The sequence below is a fragment of the Condylostylus longicornis genome, unplaced genomic scaffold (genome assembly GCF_029603195.1).
Source record: "Condylostylus longicornis isolate FDR11 unplaced genomic scaffold, ASM2960319v2 ptg000022l, whole genome shotgun sequence".
Classification (NCBI taxonomy): Eukaryota; Metazoa; Arthropoda; class Insecta; order Diptera; family Dolichopodidae; genus Condylostylus; species Condylostylus longicornis.
This window is the reverse complement of record NW_026577991.1, coordinates 1,488,745-1,507,022: the sequence shown is the minus strand read 5'-3', so window position 1 is coordinate 1,507,022 and position 18,278 is coordinate 1,488,745. Positions and strand designations below refer to the sequence as shown.

General features: G+C 27.2%; 5 protein-coding genes across 9 annotated transcripts; 2 read left to right on the top strand and 3 right to left on the bottom strand.

The window, feature by feature from the left end:
- Window positions 1-297: 297 nt before the first annotated feature.
- On the top strand, window positions 298-2,972 carry LOC129606759 (uncharacterized). Of its 2 annotated transcripts, none has more exons than XM_055517281.1 (7): window positions 298-439; window positions 500-589; window positions 669-885; window positions 955-1,226; window positions 1,331-1,475; window positions 1,561-1,808; window positions 2,766-2,972. In XM_055517281.1, exons 1-7 carry the CDS (start codon window positions 410-412, stop codon window positions 2,970-2,972), a joined length of 1,209 nt encoding a protein of 402 aa, XP_055373256.1. In that variant the 5' UTR covers window positions 298-409. The 2 variants fall into 2 exon arrangements, with proteins under 2 accessions (XP_055373256.1, XP_055373257.1); XM_055517282.1 differs by lacking the exon at window positions 2,766-2,972 and adding an exon at window positions 2,282-2,415.
- On the bottom strand, window positions 1,902-2,904 carry LOC129606761 (multiple coagulation factor deficiency protein 2 homolog). The gene has a single exon (XM_055517286.1). The coding sequence runs from the start codon at window positions 2,502-2,504 to the stop codon at window positions 2,004-2,006; it is 501 nt and encodes a 166-aa protein (XP_055373261.1). The 5' UTR covers window positions 2,505-2,904; the 3' UTR covers window positions 1,902-2,003.
- LOC129606760 (copper chaperone for superoxide dismutase) lies at window positions 2,950-4,273 on the bottom strand. Of its 2 annotated transcripts, none has more exons than XM_055517283.1 (4): window positions 4,124-4,273; window positions 3,955-4,051; window positions 3,772-3,864; window positions 2,950-3,667 (listed from the first exon to the last, which is right to left on the bottom strand). In XM_055517283.1, exons 1-4 carry the CDS (start codon window positions 4,136-4,138, stop codon window positions 3,087-3,089), a joined length of 786 nt encoding a protein of 261 aa, XP_055373258.1. In that variant the 5' UTR covers window positions 4,139-4,273; the 3' UTR covers window positions 2,950-3,086. The 2 variants fall into 2 exon arrangements, with proteins under 2 accessions (XP_055373258.1, XP_055373259.1); XM_055517284.1 differs by having other exon boundaries at window positions 3,955-4,047; window positions 4,124-4,261.
- A 2,081-nt stretch (window positions 4,274-6,354) lies between these two features.
- LOC129606975 (uncharacterized) lies at window positions 6,355-13,788 on the bottom strand. Of its 3 annotated transcripts, none has more exons than XM_055517639.1 (5): window positions 13,666-13,788; window positions 11,845-12,273; window positions 10,944-11,779; window positions 7,203-7,390; window positions 6,355-7,136 (listed from the first exon to the last, which is right to left on the bottom strand). In XM_055517639.1, coding segments are annotated over exons 1-5 (2,151 nt in total). In that variant the 5' UTR covers window positions 13,668-13,788; the 3' UTR covers window positions 6,355-6,440. The 3 variants fall into 3 exon arrangements, with proteins under 3 accessions (XP_055373614.1, XP_055373616.1, XP_055373615.1); XM_055517641.1 differs by having other exon boundaries at window positions 7,212-7,390; XM_055517640.1 differs by lacking the exon at window positions 13,666-13,788 and adding an exon at window positions 12,370-12,387.
- Window positions 13,789-14,780: 992 nt separating this feature from the next.
- LOC129606784 (exportin-2) lies at window positions 14,781-18,235 on the top strand. Its single transcript, XM_055517335.1, has 6 exons — window positions 14,781-16,279; window positions 16,332-16,521; window positions 16,577-16,879; window positions 16,936-17,092; window positions 17,151-17,549; window positions 17,605-18,235. Exons 1-6 carry the CDS (start codon window positions 15,041-15,043, stop codon window positions 18,233-18,235), a joined length of 2,919 nt encoding a protein of 972 aa, XP_055373310.1. The 5' UTR covers window positions 14,781-15,040.
- Window positions 18,236-18,278: the final 43 nt, after the last annotated feature.

The following is an 18,278-nucleotide window of genomic DNA, read 5'->3' as shown; positions in this document are numbered from 1 at the left end:
ACAAAATTAATTCCATATTTTTACACCAGGTCGTAATAAAAATACAATTTTGACATACAAATAACTACATTTATAATTCACAATTCAAACATGACCGCAAAAATTCCAATTTGTACTTTTCTAGAAAATTGTTTTTATATAACATACTATATATACATACATATATTATATTTTATGCATTACTGTTGCAAAATTGGATTAATGGAAATCCTAAAATTTAAGGTTTCGGTGTAAACAAAGACAACTTCTACTTTCTCAATATTTTGCAGTCTTGAAAAATCACGAAAGATGGCGTAGTAAAAATAACAAACAAAAGAAAAAATACCCGGTTCCTAAAATATTTTAAATTAATAATAAAGAGTTGCTCTTAGATTTAAAAAAAAATTAATTTCATTTTTGTAAAATAATTATGAAAATTTATTTTCTGAGAATTATAGAGGTAAATTATCTGTTTAAGAAATTTAGCAAATTTTTAAATATGTAATTCATACAACTTAAGGAATTCGACAAGCAAAATGAACAGATTTCAATGATATTGAATAAAAACCAAATGAAAATTCTTATTAATAGTTTAAATTTAAAAGAACAGGTAGGTAATTCCTCCTACATAATATCTAACATACCTATGAACCTCCTTATATTTAGAATTTCAACATATATTTGTTTAGGATTTACTTGGTCAAGTTTTCAAGACTATTTCTTGGAATGTAGGAAGTTTACATATTTTAAAAATTCTTCAAGATTGCAATATTCTTTCAGCCTCTGAATACATATTACAGCAAGGTGATTCTGAAGAAGATTTTGAACATATACAGTGTGTAATGTCAGATATGCTTGAATCAAATAGTGAATTATTTGCCAACATCATTAACAATTGCGCTCATAGTAAGAAATTTATGATCATGCAAAGTTTATTAAATAGTTAAATACTATCTACTATTTATTTAATATAAGATTCATCGAACACAAAGTTGATTTTCTATTTGGATGAAGCAATGTTACGTTTACTGAAAGATTTTCAAGAAAATGAAAACATAATATCGAGTGATTTCTTTAGAAAACTTTTACCCTTTCTAGAAGGAGAATCATTAGAGTACTTAACATGTCTTTGCTTGAATTTTTTACTTGAGCTTAGCACGGATACTGCCAAAGAAGCTTTGGGTCAAATTGATAATTGGAAATCCTCTATATCAAGTGATTCAAAATTTTACGAATTATTAAAAGAGGCAAGACAAAATTCTAGATAAATATTTTACTCCTCTGTTATTTTTTATTCTTATGTAAATAGGTATTATACTATATTAAATATATATACATACATATTTTTTAGATTGTCATATCCAATCTCAGAGGGATAACAAATAAAATTCTACAAGTTTCATTATATCCAAATTTTAATCATTGGAAATATTTAATAATAACATTAGACATCGTTGCAAGAAATTCCGATTCAAGTTTATCAGCGACAATCAAAAGTATGTATGTATGTAGGTAGGTGCATACCTATCTATAAATATAGGCTGTTTAAAAAATGTTTAACTTACTTTTTCTTTGTTTTAGAGCATTTAAGAGATACCTTCAAATTAGCTATAATGAAGGGGTCGTTAAATTTAATGTGTAGCCTCTTAATTATAGCCAGAACAGTTTGTAATGAAGCTGCAGAATCTCTTTTTGATACATATTCATTATTTTATAAAAATACTTTTGGAGATCTAAAATATGTAGTATCAAATAAAAGTGAATTCGAAAACACAATAGACCTTTTAAATACAATAATAGAGGCTGAAACTAATCCCAAATATTTAGAGGTAAGAGTTTTTCTGATATTTGTATGTATTAACGTATGTACGTGCCACTAGAAATATAAATTAGATATTTAAAACAAAATTATGACACTGAGATACTGTTTACAGTTTTTTAATTACATTTTCGTATACAAATTAAAAAACAAATCAAATTTTAATAAAAATCACATTCTTTAAAAAATTTTACTCAGTAGATTTTTAATCAAGCTGATTATCATTAATTGCTCTCATATATTCTGGGTATTGCAAAAATCCATCTTTATCTGTATCAGCAATATCTAAGAAATCGTCGATTACTTCAACTACATGGTCAAATGCTGATTGTTGTTCATCAGCTGTTACTGAATTTTCATAATCCGTTTTCATTAGAGAACGTTCATGATGTAAAGCAGCATATAACATTTCTAAGCCATCAAGTGCATTATTATTGTCATTATCATGTATTTTAAAATGATAAAAGTGTTTTTCTTCTTCAGTTAAAGCACTTTCGTTAACATTAACTCCAATTTTATTTAAATCATCGTCTAAATGCGTCTCTTCATGAACTAAATGTTCATCAAGTTTTGTGTTGGCAGAACGTTTTACAACTTCACCTCTTGGATGATGTGGGCCTCTTCTCATACCAAAACAAATAATATCAATAGATAATATTATTACTATTATAGAATAAGAAAATAAGAACTCTTTGATTTGTTTCATTTTGTGTTTTTCTTATGAAATTCGATATTATTTCTTTATGTTGTGCTAATTAAATATTTTTTTTTTAAGTTTTAAATTATTTTTCTATCTAAAAGTCTCTTAGATACTTAATCCCTACTGTTAACATTGTGTTACTATTTTTTCTGAGCTCTAAAATCAATAGTATGTATAAACAATATGAAGTATACTTGCGCACTAAATTGTATCCTTTATTATTAGAGAAAATTGAATCCGATTTTTTTTTTCATCTTTATTTTTTAGACACATGCCAAAATTTCCATTAATCCGTTCACCCACTGCAATGAAATGATTTTAGAATACAAAAAGAGATGTCGCAAGAAAATTGAAGAAATCTTAGCACCAAGAAATTCAAAAAAAAGAAAATTGGATTCAATGGAAAACCAAATTTTAGAAGAGAGTGACACCGATTTATTTCATTCACAAGATGTAATTTTATTAGATGATTAATTTATTTACATTTTCTCCAAACAAAAACCAAAAAAATTAAATACCTATGCAACCTATCTACATTTTAAATAAAATCTAAATTCCAGCATTTTGAAATTATAATATTTTATGAGTCTAGGTACTATCATTTGTTTTTAAATTACTTCTATTTGCTCCAGCTAAAGGCTTATCACGTTCATCCCAAATTGTAACTCCATCACAAGCGCATATTTTTTTATAATTTTGTAATATACCGGCAGAACGTGCTATTATGCCGCAAGCTAATCTTTGGCCTGTGTTTCCATCGACTCTACTTCTATCATTTTTTCCTTTGCCAAGATCATCTTCATTTTGAGAAATAACCACAGATCGTCCTATAATTTCCCATACTTGTAAAACAGGGTCAATGAAACGAAATGTTGCTCTGCCATTGTCATCAGCTCTTATATTACCTAAATCGCCAGCATGTCTTTTATCAGGTGGGTCCATGGGACTACCATGCGGAGAATTTCTCGGATTATAATGATCACCAACTGAATTACAATCTTGTGATAAATCTCCACACTCGTGTACATGTATGCCGTGTAAACCAGGACTTAAACCATCGATTACACCGTCAACTACGCATCCAGATGAATTTTTATCAATAGCAGAAAATCTTACAACTCCTTTTACGCTTCGTTCTTTATTATTTATCATAACAACGGCTGATTGTCCTAATAAAATATCATACACATACATATGTTTATATATAACAAAAGAAAACCACTCAAATTTAAAATTTTTAGTAGTATATTATAAAAATACGAAAACTACCAACCTCCAAAACCGCAAAGCACCGCTTTCCTTCCAGTTTTCTCAATCTTATCTTGAATTTCTGACCAAGGGACTGTTGAATTTACAATAACCCTACCTAAATTATGTGTGGATAAATTTTGAATGCTATTAAAATTGTATCTTTTTCTATTCAATTGTACTAATTCGTCAAATCAAATTTTTTTACCTAAATTGACATCGACTTCTACTTTTCCAATGCCATCCAATGCTTTGATGACCTTATCTGCACATTTTGGTCCACCCATTTGTACAGCAAATTCTATCTGAAACATTTAGTCTTATTTTAGGTACCTATTGATTGCTATTTAAGAGGTGAACATAATATATGTACGTACCTTAATATCACCCATTTTTTTTTAAATAAAATTCTTTAACTCGCGAAATTTATAAAATCTCAGGGGCTAACTAAACATCAGAAGAATCAGAAGTAGAAATTAATCATGTTTTTTTTAATATACACATGCACTTTCATAAATATGTGTGTGTTATATTTATGAAATATGAAATGTAAACATTCCATCCAATTTAAACCCTTGTAACTCAAAATTCATGATTTTTGCATATACCTATACATAGTAAAAATGTTTGTGTTGTCAAAATTCAAAATTCTTGATTCTAGATTCTTTGAGACCGTATACAAGAACTTAAAAAACTATTCAGCCCTATCATGAATTCCATTTGTGGAATTCTACGAATTGCGAATTTAGTTATGACGTAGACTTTTAAATGATCACAAATTCCTTTCGTAGAGATTTAAAATCAGCAATTGCCACACAATTTGTCGAAGTGTCAAAATGAGTATTTTATTTCAACTGTCAAATTGTTTGGTTGCTATTTCAGTAAACAACTTTTATACAGGATATTTTTAAAATATTCATGCAAAAGAATATTTTTAAAATATTCATGCAAAAGAATATTTTTAAAATATTCATGCAAAAGAATATTTTTAAAATATTCATGCAAAAGAATATTTTTAAAATATCCTTTTGTATGAAGTTTTTGCAGCTTTTTTATTTTTTTTGCATATTTTTGAAAAGTGGAAAAATTTTTTTTGGCAACAGCTATAGATTTATATATTCTTTCATATATTCATTTCTTATACATATATGCTTTCTGTGTTGGAGTAAGGGGCTTTTCGTTTATGCACGCTACGCTGAAAGCTCTATATTAGAACCAAAATTTCTAAGTCGCATTTCAAAGTTGAGCAAAATTCAACACGACTGTTCTCTTTAAATTGTCCGTGACTTCAATAATACTTTAAAAAAGATTTAAGTACGGTATTAATACGGTTGTAGTACCGTCTCAGAGCTTTCAATACCCTTACATTGAAAAAAAAACTACTAAAGGTTTTCGTACATTTTGGAATACAATTTTTACTATATCAATACAACTTTGACGTTTATTTGAAAATTTAATTTTAAAGTGCTGTTGAAATGTTCATTCTTATAAAACGTTACCACATCATTAAAAACATAGCATTTTTATGCTGCATTTTAGGAAAGAAAATTGATAAGTAGAACTTTATTGCTGACAACACATATATGCTAGTTTATTATATCGGTTATTTCTGGCAACATTTATTTAACAAGGTATAAGAAAAGCGTGCTCGATTTTTTCGATACCCGATTTACTTTTATTTTACGTCTTCACCACGTATAAAACGCATTTAGGAAAGTGTACAATGTCAAGAGCTTTTACTAAACTTTTCGGAATTTGGTAGTTTCTAAAATTTATGTCGTAAAATTTATGTTATGAGCAGAATTTTAATAATTCGTAATTGATATATTCGTAATTTTCCGAGTTTCAGAGCTACGAACTAAATTCATGACAGAACTGATGATTTATTTTGCCTTCTTGGTAAAACGATACATATTTCTATTTTGTTAAACCCGAATGAATAAAATGACAATTAAATAACTTGTGAAGTAATTTTACTTCTAGTACTAGTGGATACAAATGTGAGTTAGTTTGATACGTTAAATGTCAAAATTAATATTTTTAAATTCATAATTTATATTTGTATAGGGAATCTTTCACTGTACTTTTCCCCTCAAGTTGCCGTTATATTTAAAAAATAAAACCTTTTTTATTTTATTAATTTATTTAATCCATTCATAAAACATATTTTAAACATTAAATGTATCAGATTTGCTTAAATGTTATTTCCTTACCTAACGTTGAAATTAAATTGTAATTCAAAAGAATTTAAAAGCAATATTTAATTAGTATTCGGTTTTATACATAAATATTATATATATGTATTAATATTGAAATACTTGTAACTAATTAAATCTACTGAATTTTAGATGATACTCTAAAAATAAACTTGGAAATTGATCACAATAAATTCTTTTTTTTTTTTTTTTATTTTCACTAAAAAGTTATTTGTTTTTTCTTTTAATATATACGTATCTTAAAACTTTAATTGTAGAAGATGAGCGTGATTTTGATTATTTGATGTTTGATGATGACGATTATTATTATAATGAACAATTAATTGTAATGTAAATAATAAACTACCAAAAAAACGTGAACCGAAATAATATAAGAGTAATAAAGAAATTAATATTGTTCATAGAAGAGAAATATATGTATATCGTATAATTTTAAAAATATTTTTTTAGTTTTATTTTGGAAAATTAGAGTAGAAACTTAATTTTTAACTGGTAATGGTGGTGGTGGATATGCATATATGTGTGGTGGTAACGTATAGCTAACGGGAACAGCATATTGCTGAATATAATGGGAATGATGTTGTTGAGTTGCTTGATGATGATGGTGATGATGATGCGCACTCATCATTTGACCATGCTGTTGCATTTGTTGCTGTGAATGATGGCCATATTTATTTTGATGTCCATTTACAATTACGTCATCTGAACCCTGGATTTTTCCATTATAGTGACGTTGTTGTGGATTATCAGATTTTTTATATTGTTCATATTTCTTTACAATTGGTCTTTCTTTTAAATTATATGGTGACGTTCTTTTATATCCATGTTTATATTGTTGGTTTGAATTTCTTTCTGATGTTTCATCTGTTATTGGCGAAACTCTTGATTTGTATCCATTAACTCTTTGTTGTGATGGATCATTTACATGACCATTTGGGTGTGGTTGATTTGGTTCCATTTTTCTATAATGTGGATGTTGCTGTTGCATTTGTTGCTGTTGCTGATATGACTGCAGGGGTTTTCCATTTTGATCATGTCCAGGTTTTATTTTATATCCGTAGATATTTTTACGTGGTTGATTTGCAGCTGCAAGTGCCATATTTTTTTGGAAACGATTTTTCTTACCAAAACCAATTGTTAATCTTGCCATTTCCAACAAACGAGGGTTTATGGGCTACATTTAAAAAAAAAAAATAAATAGGTTATTACAATATCAAAAAGAAATATATGAACATTTTACATGTGATACCTGGTTCGCTTCACGCATAACATTTACCAGATCATTCGCTTTATTTGCATTTTGTGGCGTAAACAATGTGTATGCTGTTCCCGTGTTATTTGAGCGACCAGTGCGCCCAATTCGATGCACATAATCTTCCGAATTGGATGGATAATCATAATTGATCACAAATTTCACATCTTCGACATCTGTATTGCGATTGGGGTGGTTTTTTTTTGTTTTTGATTTTTTTTTTTGTTAAGTTATTCAAAATTATTATTTTGAATAGGAAAGAATTGAATGAATATAGGAATAGGTTTTATAATTTGTAGATTTTCGTAATTGTTATTGGTTGTTTATATAATTGGATTGAGGATTAAGTTTGTGATCGGAAAGTAAGGTTGAAAAAATTTATTATTAAAAACAACGAATACCTTAAAAGTATTTTGATAAAACTGTAAAATTTTGAAATAATTCGAACAAAAATTTCATTTCGATTTTTTTTTCTATTTGCTTTTCTTCTTAATAACTTTTTTTTTTAAATTAAATACTTTAACATTGGCCTCGACTTCGGTATTTTTGGAATAAAATTTTTTTTTAATTTCCTTTTTTTTACTTATTTTTTTAGTTACTCACCTTTGTATTTTTCCTGAAATTGTTTAATTTTTATATTTGATAATTTATAAAATCCTAATCCTAAAATTCGAAGCGAGACACCAGAATATTGTTTAGGCGCGCGGGTAAACAAAAATTCAAGATTAAAAATCATCCTTTTTGCTCCTTTTTGTTGAACATTAGGAAAAATTAGTGTTTATCCCACACACACATTTATTTTAATACTTGTGAAAAAAAAATAATTTTTTAAAAAGCAAAGGTCGGCAATATTATAAATCACTCTAATTAACTTATATAAAAATTATTTAAAAAAAAACTATTAATTAAATACATTTCATTATATTAACGAAAAAATAAATGAAAAAAATAAAAATAAATTTATAATAACAAAAAAAAAGTTTCTTTTAAGCCATTTTTAGCAAGAATCCAATTATGATAAATGCATAAAAATGATTTAATATAGAATTTATAGATAAGATTCTAGAATTAAATAAAAATAATACTAAATTATTATAACTTAACTAAATCTAGTTTAATTTGTATTTTTTTTTATAATTTTTTTTGTTTAAATTTAATTTAAGTTTAGAATGTGTTTTACCTAAGAAAGTTAAATTATTCATAAAATCCAACACATTATCGACCTATAACTAATATAGATAAATAAAGAAGTGTTTAAAAATTTTATTTGTAATCAACTACTAGTATGTAAAACTATGAAGCTTTTCACTTTTTGATTGAAATTTTTTTAGAATTGCGTCATTGCAACCAAATACACGTATTAATTTTTTACTTATGTGAACATAAGTGTAATAACTAGATTTTTCTTAATATATATGTAAAAATTTCAGTAATTTTTTCTGTTTGTTGTAGCATATATAAAAATATTAATTTTTAGCTGCAAATTGCTTCAAAATAATCTGGAAATGTACATTACCCACAATATGTAATTGTACCTACTCTTTCTTTTCATAAGCAGCTAAAAAATGTGTTAAGAACTTACATATTTACCTTAGCGTTCTTACAAGAATAACAGTTTTTATTAATGAAATTTCAAGTGATTAATTTCACCTCTCTTTATATATAATTTTGGATATTTGTTTTATTTCTAAAACTCGTTTATTTTAGAAAAAATAAATTTTAATCAAATAAAAAGTAAAATTAAAGCAATATAAATATAACCTTGATTTGCCGACACTTTACATGCCAAAAAAAAAAGTATTAATTTTTTCTTTTTTCTTTTTGTTTTTTAACTAATACATTATTTTTTAAAAATCGAAGTCCATTTTTGTTAATTTTTGCATTTTTTATATATTTTGTTCGAAATAAATATTTTATAGGCACACATCTTAACTGATATATGTTGATTTAATTTTATTAATTCTATTTCATTTTGTGTTTTCTTTTTTTAAGTAAGATTAATCTGTTTTTTTAATTTTTTTTTTCGATTTTTTTTTTTGTGGTCAGTCAAACACAATTTAGCCGAAATTCTGAATGAATCTGTTCCTTTAGATTATCTAAATATGCGTCGTTTTACATTTAAATTGTATGAATTTAAATAATTTCAATTAAATTTTGCATGATTGATTGATTAAAGTCATAAATGTGTTCACTTGTTATTAATCTTAAATTTAAAAATTATAAAAGTATACATTTTTGTCACAAAAAATTTCTCACCAGTAGTTTTTCTGTCTGCAATAATATTTTGATAGAATATTATTAAGACACATTTTTTTAATCAAACTAATTAAAAAAAAAACATGCAAGAAATTAATTTGAAAAACTTAGATTCACAAAAATAAATATATTATATAAAATATCTACGTTTTTTATAGTAAATAAAATATATGAATATATTAATTGTTAGTTTTTAAACTTTCTTTTTATTATATAAAGTTCGAAATGCGAAAAAAAACCTAGCTAGCAGTAGTAGTAAATATAATTTGAATTTAATTCATTTTACAGTTATTCTAAAATTTTGAAAATATTTTCAAACTAAAATCTCAAAAAAAGAAAATTAAAATTAAAGACACTAAATAAAATCAAAATTTTAATTTTCATTTCTTAAAAGATTGTGATAATTCACATGCAAGTGTAAATATTAAAAATATGTTTATATTATTATAAGTAGGAAAGGAAGAGTTTATATATATTTTAGTAAGTAAATATTACTTGCATTTTTTTATTAATTTTTCTTATGCCAATTTTTTTTATGTTAAAAAAAATCTATTTAAATTTCATTTCAATAATATAATTAATGTAGGTAAAAACGCAATGGAGAAATCAAAAAATCTTGTCACATAAAAAAAAAATTTTTAAATAAAAAAATTATTGAATCTCATTATTAAGTGAACTATTAAAAAAAAAAAAAGTAAAAAAAAATGAAAACATTACCTTAAAAATAAAAAAATTTTCTACTTTTTGAAATAAATTTTGTTTCTTTTGAAATTTTTATATAAAATTTATCCGATTTATTTAGTTTTTTTTTTCTTGTTTTAATAAATGAGATACTTTTGGCGATTAAAAGCAACAATTCAATTTTCCTAAATAAATTCATCTTTCAAATAATTTATAATTTATCATTTTCTTAAAAAATAAAGCCCAGCATTCTATTACATAATAAATATTAAAAAAATTTTAAAAATTACCTCAAATGTAAAACAATCTTATAAGCCTGAAAAATTTTTTGTTTTTACTTACCAAATAACATGAAGAACAAATCATCTTTCAAGTAGCTTGGGATTTTGTTTATAAAATACTGGACGTAAATTTTTCAAGTTATTTTGGACAGTATGAAAAATTAAAATAATTTTTTTTTTTGTTGTTTTTTAGTTTTATCCCAATAGAAATTATTTTTATATTGGAATAATTTACCGTATTCGTGAACAGAATTCCTGGCAATTCTCATCTGACTGACAATTAAATGTCGGATTTTTTTTTTTTATATTTTAGATTTCAATCCTAAATTTTTTTTTTAAGAAAATCTAAATTTTTTTTTTATATTTAATTTTACGAATTACCCAAATAAAAAATAAAAGAAAAATTAGGTAATTTTATCATTCAATATCATAAATGTTAAATTGTGCCCCAATATATAAATATTATGATTACGTAATGTCATTATAATTGGAATATAATTCAATTTCTTACCTAAACCCCTTGCTGCAACATCAGTGGCAACCAAAATTGTTTGTCTGCCATTACGGAATGCATTCAATACATAATCTCGTTCATTTTGAGATTTATCACCATGTATTGCACTTGCACGCCAGCCTTGACGTGCAATTGCACGTGTTATATCATCAACACGTTTTTTAGTTTCAACAAATATAATTGTCTTCGTATCAATTTCAGATGATATTTCAGTTAGTAACTTCATCAGTTTAGTTTCTTTTTCTGTTTCTTCGCAAACATCAACTATTTGAAGAATGTTATGATTTGCAGCCAAACTCAAAGAACCAATATTAATTTGGATGTAATTGTCCAAAAACTCTTCAGCCAAATTACGAACTTCTTTCGGCCATGTTGCTGACCACATTAATACTTGACGATCAGGACGAATTTGTGATATAATTTTACGAATTTGTGGCTCGAATCCCATATCTAACATACGATCAGCCTCATCGAGAACTAAATAAGTGCAACGTTTCAAATTTGTTATTCCCCTTTCCAAAAAGTCAATCAATCTTCCAGGTGTAGCAATAACAATTTCAACACCACGTTGTAAATCTCGAGATTGAGCATGCTTTGGTGCTCCACCAAAAATGCAAGTATTATTGACACGAGTACGAGATCCAAATTCTTGTGCTACTTTTTGTATTTGTTGAGCCAATTCGCGTGTTGGTGCAAGAATTAATGCAATAGGACCTTCACCACGTTGTAATTTTGGTTGATGATTGATATGAACAACAGCCGGCAAAACATAAGCCAAAGTTTTTCCTGAACCAGTCTGAGCAATACCAACCATATCCCGACCACTCAAAGCTCTGATTATAAGAAATAAAAATTGTATTATAACAGTGAATTATTAGTTTTAAAATTGAATTCTTACATGGGCCATCCTTGGGCCTGAATGGAAGTTGGTTCAGTAAATCCCTGCTTAACTATTTCATCCATAACATAATCTGGAAAACCATTCTCCAAAAATTCCAAAGTTGGCGCCGGAACAGATTTTCCTTTGACAGTTATTTCATTTTTAGACAAAAAATCATCAACATCCTCTTTGGGACGGTTTTCAACTGATGTAGAAGTTTTATAAAAATTTTTCTTAAACGGAGCCAAATTTTCCCATTGTTTTAATCTTTCTTGTCGAAGAGCTTCATAATCTACCTCTGGTGCTCTAATTTTATTAGGATTTGGTCGCGGAGGACCTGCAACATGCCGATTTGGTTGCATCCCATTACGATTAGGTACAACCCGACCATCTTTATTGTATCCATTTCTATTTACACCATTCGGACGTGTCATTACGTTGTTGTACCTATAGTTCAATAAAATATTACATATTTTCGTTCTTGAGAAACAAATTTAAGAAAAATCTTTATTTTTAATCATTTTTATTATAAAAAAAATATACATTTCTGTCCGGTTAATTGCACGAAGCCTAATTAATATTTCACTTTTTTAAACGAAAAGCTGAAACAAATTTCCATTACTATTAAATGTGTACCTACAATTTTTATAAAAAATTCACTCTTTACAGACATTAAAAAAAAAAAAATCCCCAATTTACGTAGATACATTAATTTAAAAACTAATCACATATATATATACGTGTTATTCAATAAAAAAAAATCAATGAAAAAATAGATATTCAAGTTTTGCTTTGTGCATATACACACCTACTTATGTATTTCAAATTTGATTATGGTATACATACAATATTTTCATGGTATGTACCAGTATAATAGAGCATGTCCACTATTGATTTTATATGAAACCATAGATATAATTATTGCTTTTTGCGACAACTGCGGGTATTTTTTTAAATGCGTAAACTGTAGCTAAAAAAAAAAATCGCTTTTGTGTTCGCAGCGATTGTTTTAATTAAAGGGGAATTTGAAATTTCCTTCACCGCTGAATTGAATCAAAAATTAAGAAAGAAATTTTTTGATTATCGATTTTTCGGGAACGTCAGTCAAATGATACATTTCTGAATGAATATACTATATTATGGCCATAAACGATTCTTAGATTTATATACATATATACTTACATAAGTACAGTACCTTTAAAACTTTCAAAAGCATATGTACACAAATGTATATACAACCTTATAACACAAATTCATAGCTGATATGACTTTACCTGTAGTTATATAAATATAGTGTACATACTACATAGAAGCATGTACTTATATACCAAATGCTTTATTGTATACAAATATACAATATAGATATGTATGTATGAATACATGAATAAATCTAAAAATATCTGGGTTGAACTTACTAGTTAGAAAAACATGTAAAAAAAAAAAAAAAAATATGTACACATTGCAGCGCAGCGCAGAAATAAAAATAAAAAAAAAAAAAAAAAAAAATCGATTAAGCACACGTAATTTGAAAATTTTTCATATATGTATGTATGTATGCCTAATTTCCCGTGACCCCATTAATTTCGGATAGTTGTGAAATTTATTCAATTATTAAATTACTAATTTCGAGAAAATTAAAGTATTTAAATTTTTTTATTATTTTAAATACAAACTATCGCCTTTTTTTAAATATATATTCTTACATCGTACTCGCTTTAAAAAGGAATACGCCGCCATCTTGAATTTTCCAGACTTAAATTCAAACTATTTTTAAAATGCGTATATAATTTTAAATATTTTATTTCAAAAGCATTTTATTTTTGAAAAAAAAATACTTACATTTTGATTTGAAGTTTTTTAATTATTATGTTTAATAAAGAACTGCTTTTTTTTTTTTTAATTAAATTTATTTTCCACTGAAATTTTAACACTACCTTTCACACAGGAAATTTTCAGAAGAATGAAATAGGGTTGAACAAAAAGAAGATCCCTACCCTATGAAATCGTCTAAAAAAAAAATCAGTTAAAAATCGATTAAAATAAATATATCTTCTTTTAAAATCGATTATTTAAATATATAGATCGAGATTGATTGCAATTTAAGAGCTTATGGTTTTCTCATTGTGTTTTATACAGTTTGCGTAGCTGAAAATTAAAATTGATTTTATTTCATAAATATACACTAGCGCTAATCATTTACTGCGTTAATATGCAGCTTGAAGCCGACTTCAAGGCAGATTTCGAGTTCATGCAAACGTTACTTGACTTGACATATATATCAACGATAACATATCTTATTTTACTGCTAATAATAGAAATTACTCTACTCATCAGACTTACTTTCAGGTTCTTTTAAAGTACAAATGAAATAAAAGAACAAATTTCAGGTAACTTGTAAAAAAAAATAAGGCTCGAGAATAGTTTTAAAATAATTTGATCAAAAAAAATTCAAGTGTTTCCTTCCAAAATCAAAGTATATAGACGAATTTAGAACAGTCTCGGGAAGGTAATTATAATTCTTTTATTTGTATATACTTTTTTTGTATATACAAATAAAAGAATATACAAATATTCTTTTATTATGAAATATACATATTTCATAAGTTTCACTTTATAAGTTTATTTACATAGGCAAATGATTTATAAGAAAGTCGTAAATATGCAAATGTTTTTCTAACACAATGAAATATTTGAACTTGCCAGTTTATTATCTGCTGAATGGGCAAAAATATTTATTAATCAGTAATTTAACTAAGTAATTCGGCATATTGTGTAGTATGTTCGGCAAACTTTTCTTCCAATAACAAGCCTATGTAAACGCTGTGCTGGACAGTAAAATTTATGACTCTTGCATGATATTTTGAGGCAGCTTTACTTTGACGACTTCATTTAAAATTGACATTTTTGAAAATTTTATGGATATCTGTCATAATTTCGAAACAACTACATTTAAGAAGAGTCAAAGGAGAACATTAACGTGCGCGGGATATTTATAAACTATAAAAAGTTAAAAGCAAAGGTGATTCAAAGTAGTATATCAAAGTAATTAACCGGTTGTTTTTTTTCGTGTTTGCAGAACTGTATTAGGTACTAGAAAATTAAAAAGAGCAGCGTTAGTGTTAACTTTGGAAGTTCAAGTTTTAAAATTAATAATAATTACCAATAAAAGTGATAAAACTAGTAATTCGCAAAAATTTTATAAAATTACACCACGATGGAAATTAATGATCAAACACTACAGCAACTTGCTAGTTACTTGCAACAAACTCTAAGCCCAGATCCAAATATAAGACGTCCCGCTGAAAAATTACTTGAATCAACAGAAATTCAACAAAACTACCCAGTTTTATTACTCAATTTAATTGATAAATCCGAACTAGACTTGACCATTCGTGTTGCTGGAGCAATAGCTTTTAAAAATTATGTAAAAAGGAATTGGGCTATTGATGCAGAAGGTGATGGAATTGATAAAATTCATGAGTCGGATAGAATAGCAATCAAAGGATTAATAGTAACATTAATGTTGAAATCTCCAAACGCTTTGCAAAAGCAATTAAGTGATGCTGTAAGTATCATCGGAAAACACGATTTTCCTAAAAAATGGCCACAACTTATAGACGAAATGGTTGAAAAATTTGCCACTGGTGATTTTAACATAATAAATGGAATTCTTCAAACAGCACACTCATTATTTAAAAGATATAGATTTGAGTTTAAATCACAATCCTTGTGGGAAGAAATAAAACTGGTTTTAGATAAAATGGCTAGGCCATTAACGGATTTATTATTAGCGACTATAGGTTTGGCAAAACAACATGAGAACAACAAAGAAGCTCTTAAAGTTATATATGGTAGTTTAGTGCTTGTCTGCAAAGTATTTAACTCGTTAAATTCGCAAGATTTACCAGAATTTTTTGAGGACAATATGCAAACTTGGATGGGAGCTTTTCACCAATTTTTAACAGAAGATGTTGCCTGCCTGCATACAGGTGATGATGAAGAAGCAGGAGTATTGGAACATTTGCGTTCGCAAGTTTGTGAAAACTTAGTGTTATACGCCTCAAAATATGACGAGGAATTTAAAGATTACATGTCTCAATTTGTTACTGATATTTGGGAATTATTGGTTAAGACTGGCATTCAAACAAAATATGATGCTCTAGTTTCTAACGCATTAACTTTCTTATCTACTGTAGCGGATCGACAACATTATAGGCAATTGTTTGAAGATCCTACAGTTTTGTCAAGCATTTGTGAAAAAGTTGTGATCCCCAATATGGATTTTAGAACTTCAGATGAAGAGTTATTCGAAGATAATCCAGAAGAATATATCAGACGTGACATCGAAGGCTCAGATATTGAAACAAGGCGCAGAGCTGCTTGTGATTTAGTCAAAACTTTATCTCAAAATTTTGAAGCAAAAATTTTTGAAATTTTCGGCCAATATTTGCAGGTATGAAAGAATAATATATAAATAATATAAAATGTTAATCATATTATTTAAGATATTGCTCGCAAAATACAGCGAAAATCCTCAAGCCAATTGGCGTGCAAAAGATACAGCAATTTATTTGGTAACTTCTTTAGCGTCCAGAGGAGGTACTCAAAAACACGGTGTCACAAAAACTTCTGAATTGGTATCTCTGCCACAATTTTGTCAGCAACAAATTATACCAGAACTTGAAAGGATAAACAGTTAGTATTTAAAATTGTTATTTACAAATTATTTAAAAAAAAATTATTATTTTAGTAAATGAACTTGCTGTACTAAAAGCAGATGCTATTAAATTTATCATGGTGTTCCGCAGTTTATTAGGTCCAGAAACGTTGATTGTTTGTTTACCGCACTTAATTCGGCATTTACCATCAGAAAGTATAGTTGTACATAGCTACGCGGCTTGCACTATAGAAAAAATTTTTTGCATTAGAACAGCGACAAATTCTTCGCTAATAACTTCTGCGCAACTTCAACCAATGGCAGCTAATCTCATAAGTGGACTATTTTCTACTCTTTCACTACAGGGATCAGCAGAAAATGAATACGTTATGAAAGGTAATTCACATATAAATAAAACATAAATATGTTATTTTAACTGTGATATCTTTTAGCTATAATGAGATCTTTTTCAACATTGCAAGAAGCAACAATGCCATTCATGGCGGAGGCACTTCCTAAGCTTACTCAAATATTAGCTCTTGTGGCTAAGAATCCATCTAAACCACATTTTAATCATTATTTATTTGAAACATTATCTCTTTCTATTAAGTAAATTAATAATATTATTATATTCTGGTTTTCTTACTCATGTCTGTCTATTTTTAAGAATTGTCTGTAAGGTTCAACCAAGTGCAGTTAGTTCTTTTGAAGAAGCATTGTTTCCAGTATTCCAAGCAATTTTACAACAAGATATTTTAGAATTTATGCCGTATGTTTTTCAAATACTTTCACTTTTATTGGAAATAAGAGAAGGGGCAGGTACGATACCCGATCCCTATTGGTCATTATTCCCGTGTTTATTATCTCCAACTCTATGGGATCGGCCTGGAAATGTAACGCCTTTGATTCGATTAATTAGTGCATTCATAAGACAAGGTTCATCTCAAATATCAAGCTTAGGAAAACTAAATGCCGTGTTAGGTGTTTTCCAGAAAATGATAGCATCTAAAGCTAATGATCATGAAGGGTTTTATTTAATGCAAAATTTGATAAGTTATTACCCCAGGTAAAAAAGTACACATAAAAATCTCAAATTTTAACAAAACAATTTTTTTTTGCAGAGATGAACTCCAACAAGTAATGAAACAAATTTTTGGACTATTATTTCAACGTCTTTCGTCTTCAAAAACAACAAAATATGTTAAAGGAATAATTGTGTTTTTTTGTTTTTATGCAACAAAGTTGGGCGCTCAACAATTAGTTGATTTAATAGATAGTATACAAACACAAATGTTTGGCATGGTGATAGAACGTGTTTTAATTTCGGATATGACAAAAGTATCCAGTGATATGGATCGAAAAATTGTTTCAGTTGGTATTTCAAAAATTCTGACTGAATCCCCATCAATGCTCAACGCACCGTACGTTGAAATGTGGCCGAATCTTCTAAAAACATTGATTGAGCTTTTTGAATTACCTGTTGACGAATCTACTTTAGAGGGCGATAATTTCATTGAAATTGAAGATACACCAGGCTATCAAGTGGCATTTTCACAACTGAATTTTGCACATCCAAAAAAGCAGGACTTTTTATCCGATATACCAGACGGAAAGCGATTTTTAGCTGAAAGTTTAGCTAAGCTTTCACAGTCTTGTCCAGGTCGAATCACAGGATACATCCAAAATTTGTCAAATGATCATCAAATTGCTTTGCAGAAATATTGCGCTCAAGCTTCAGTTCAGATTTTATAATTTCTAATTTTATTATTTCTAATTTTAATTTCATGTAAGCAAT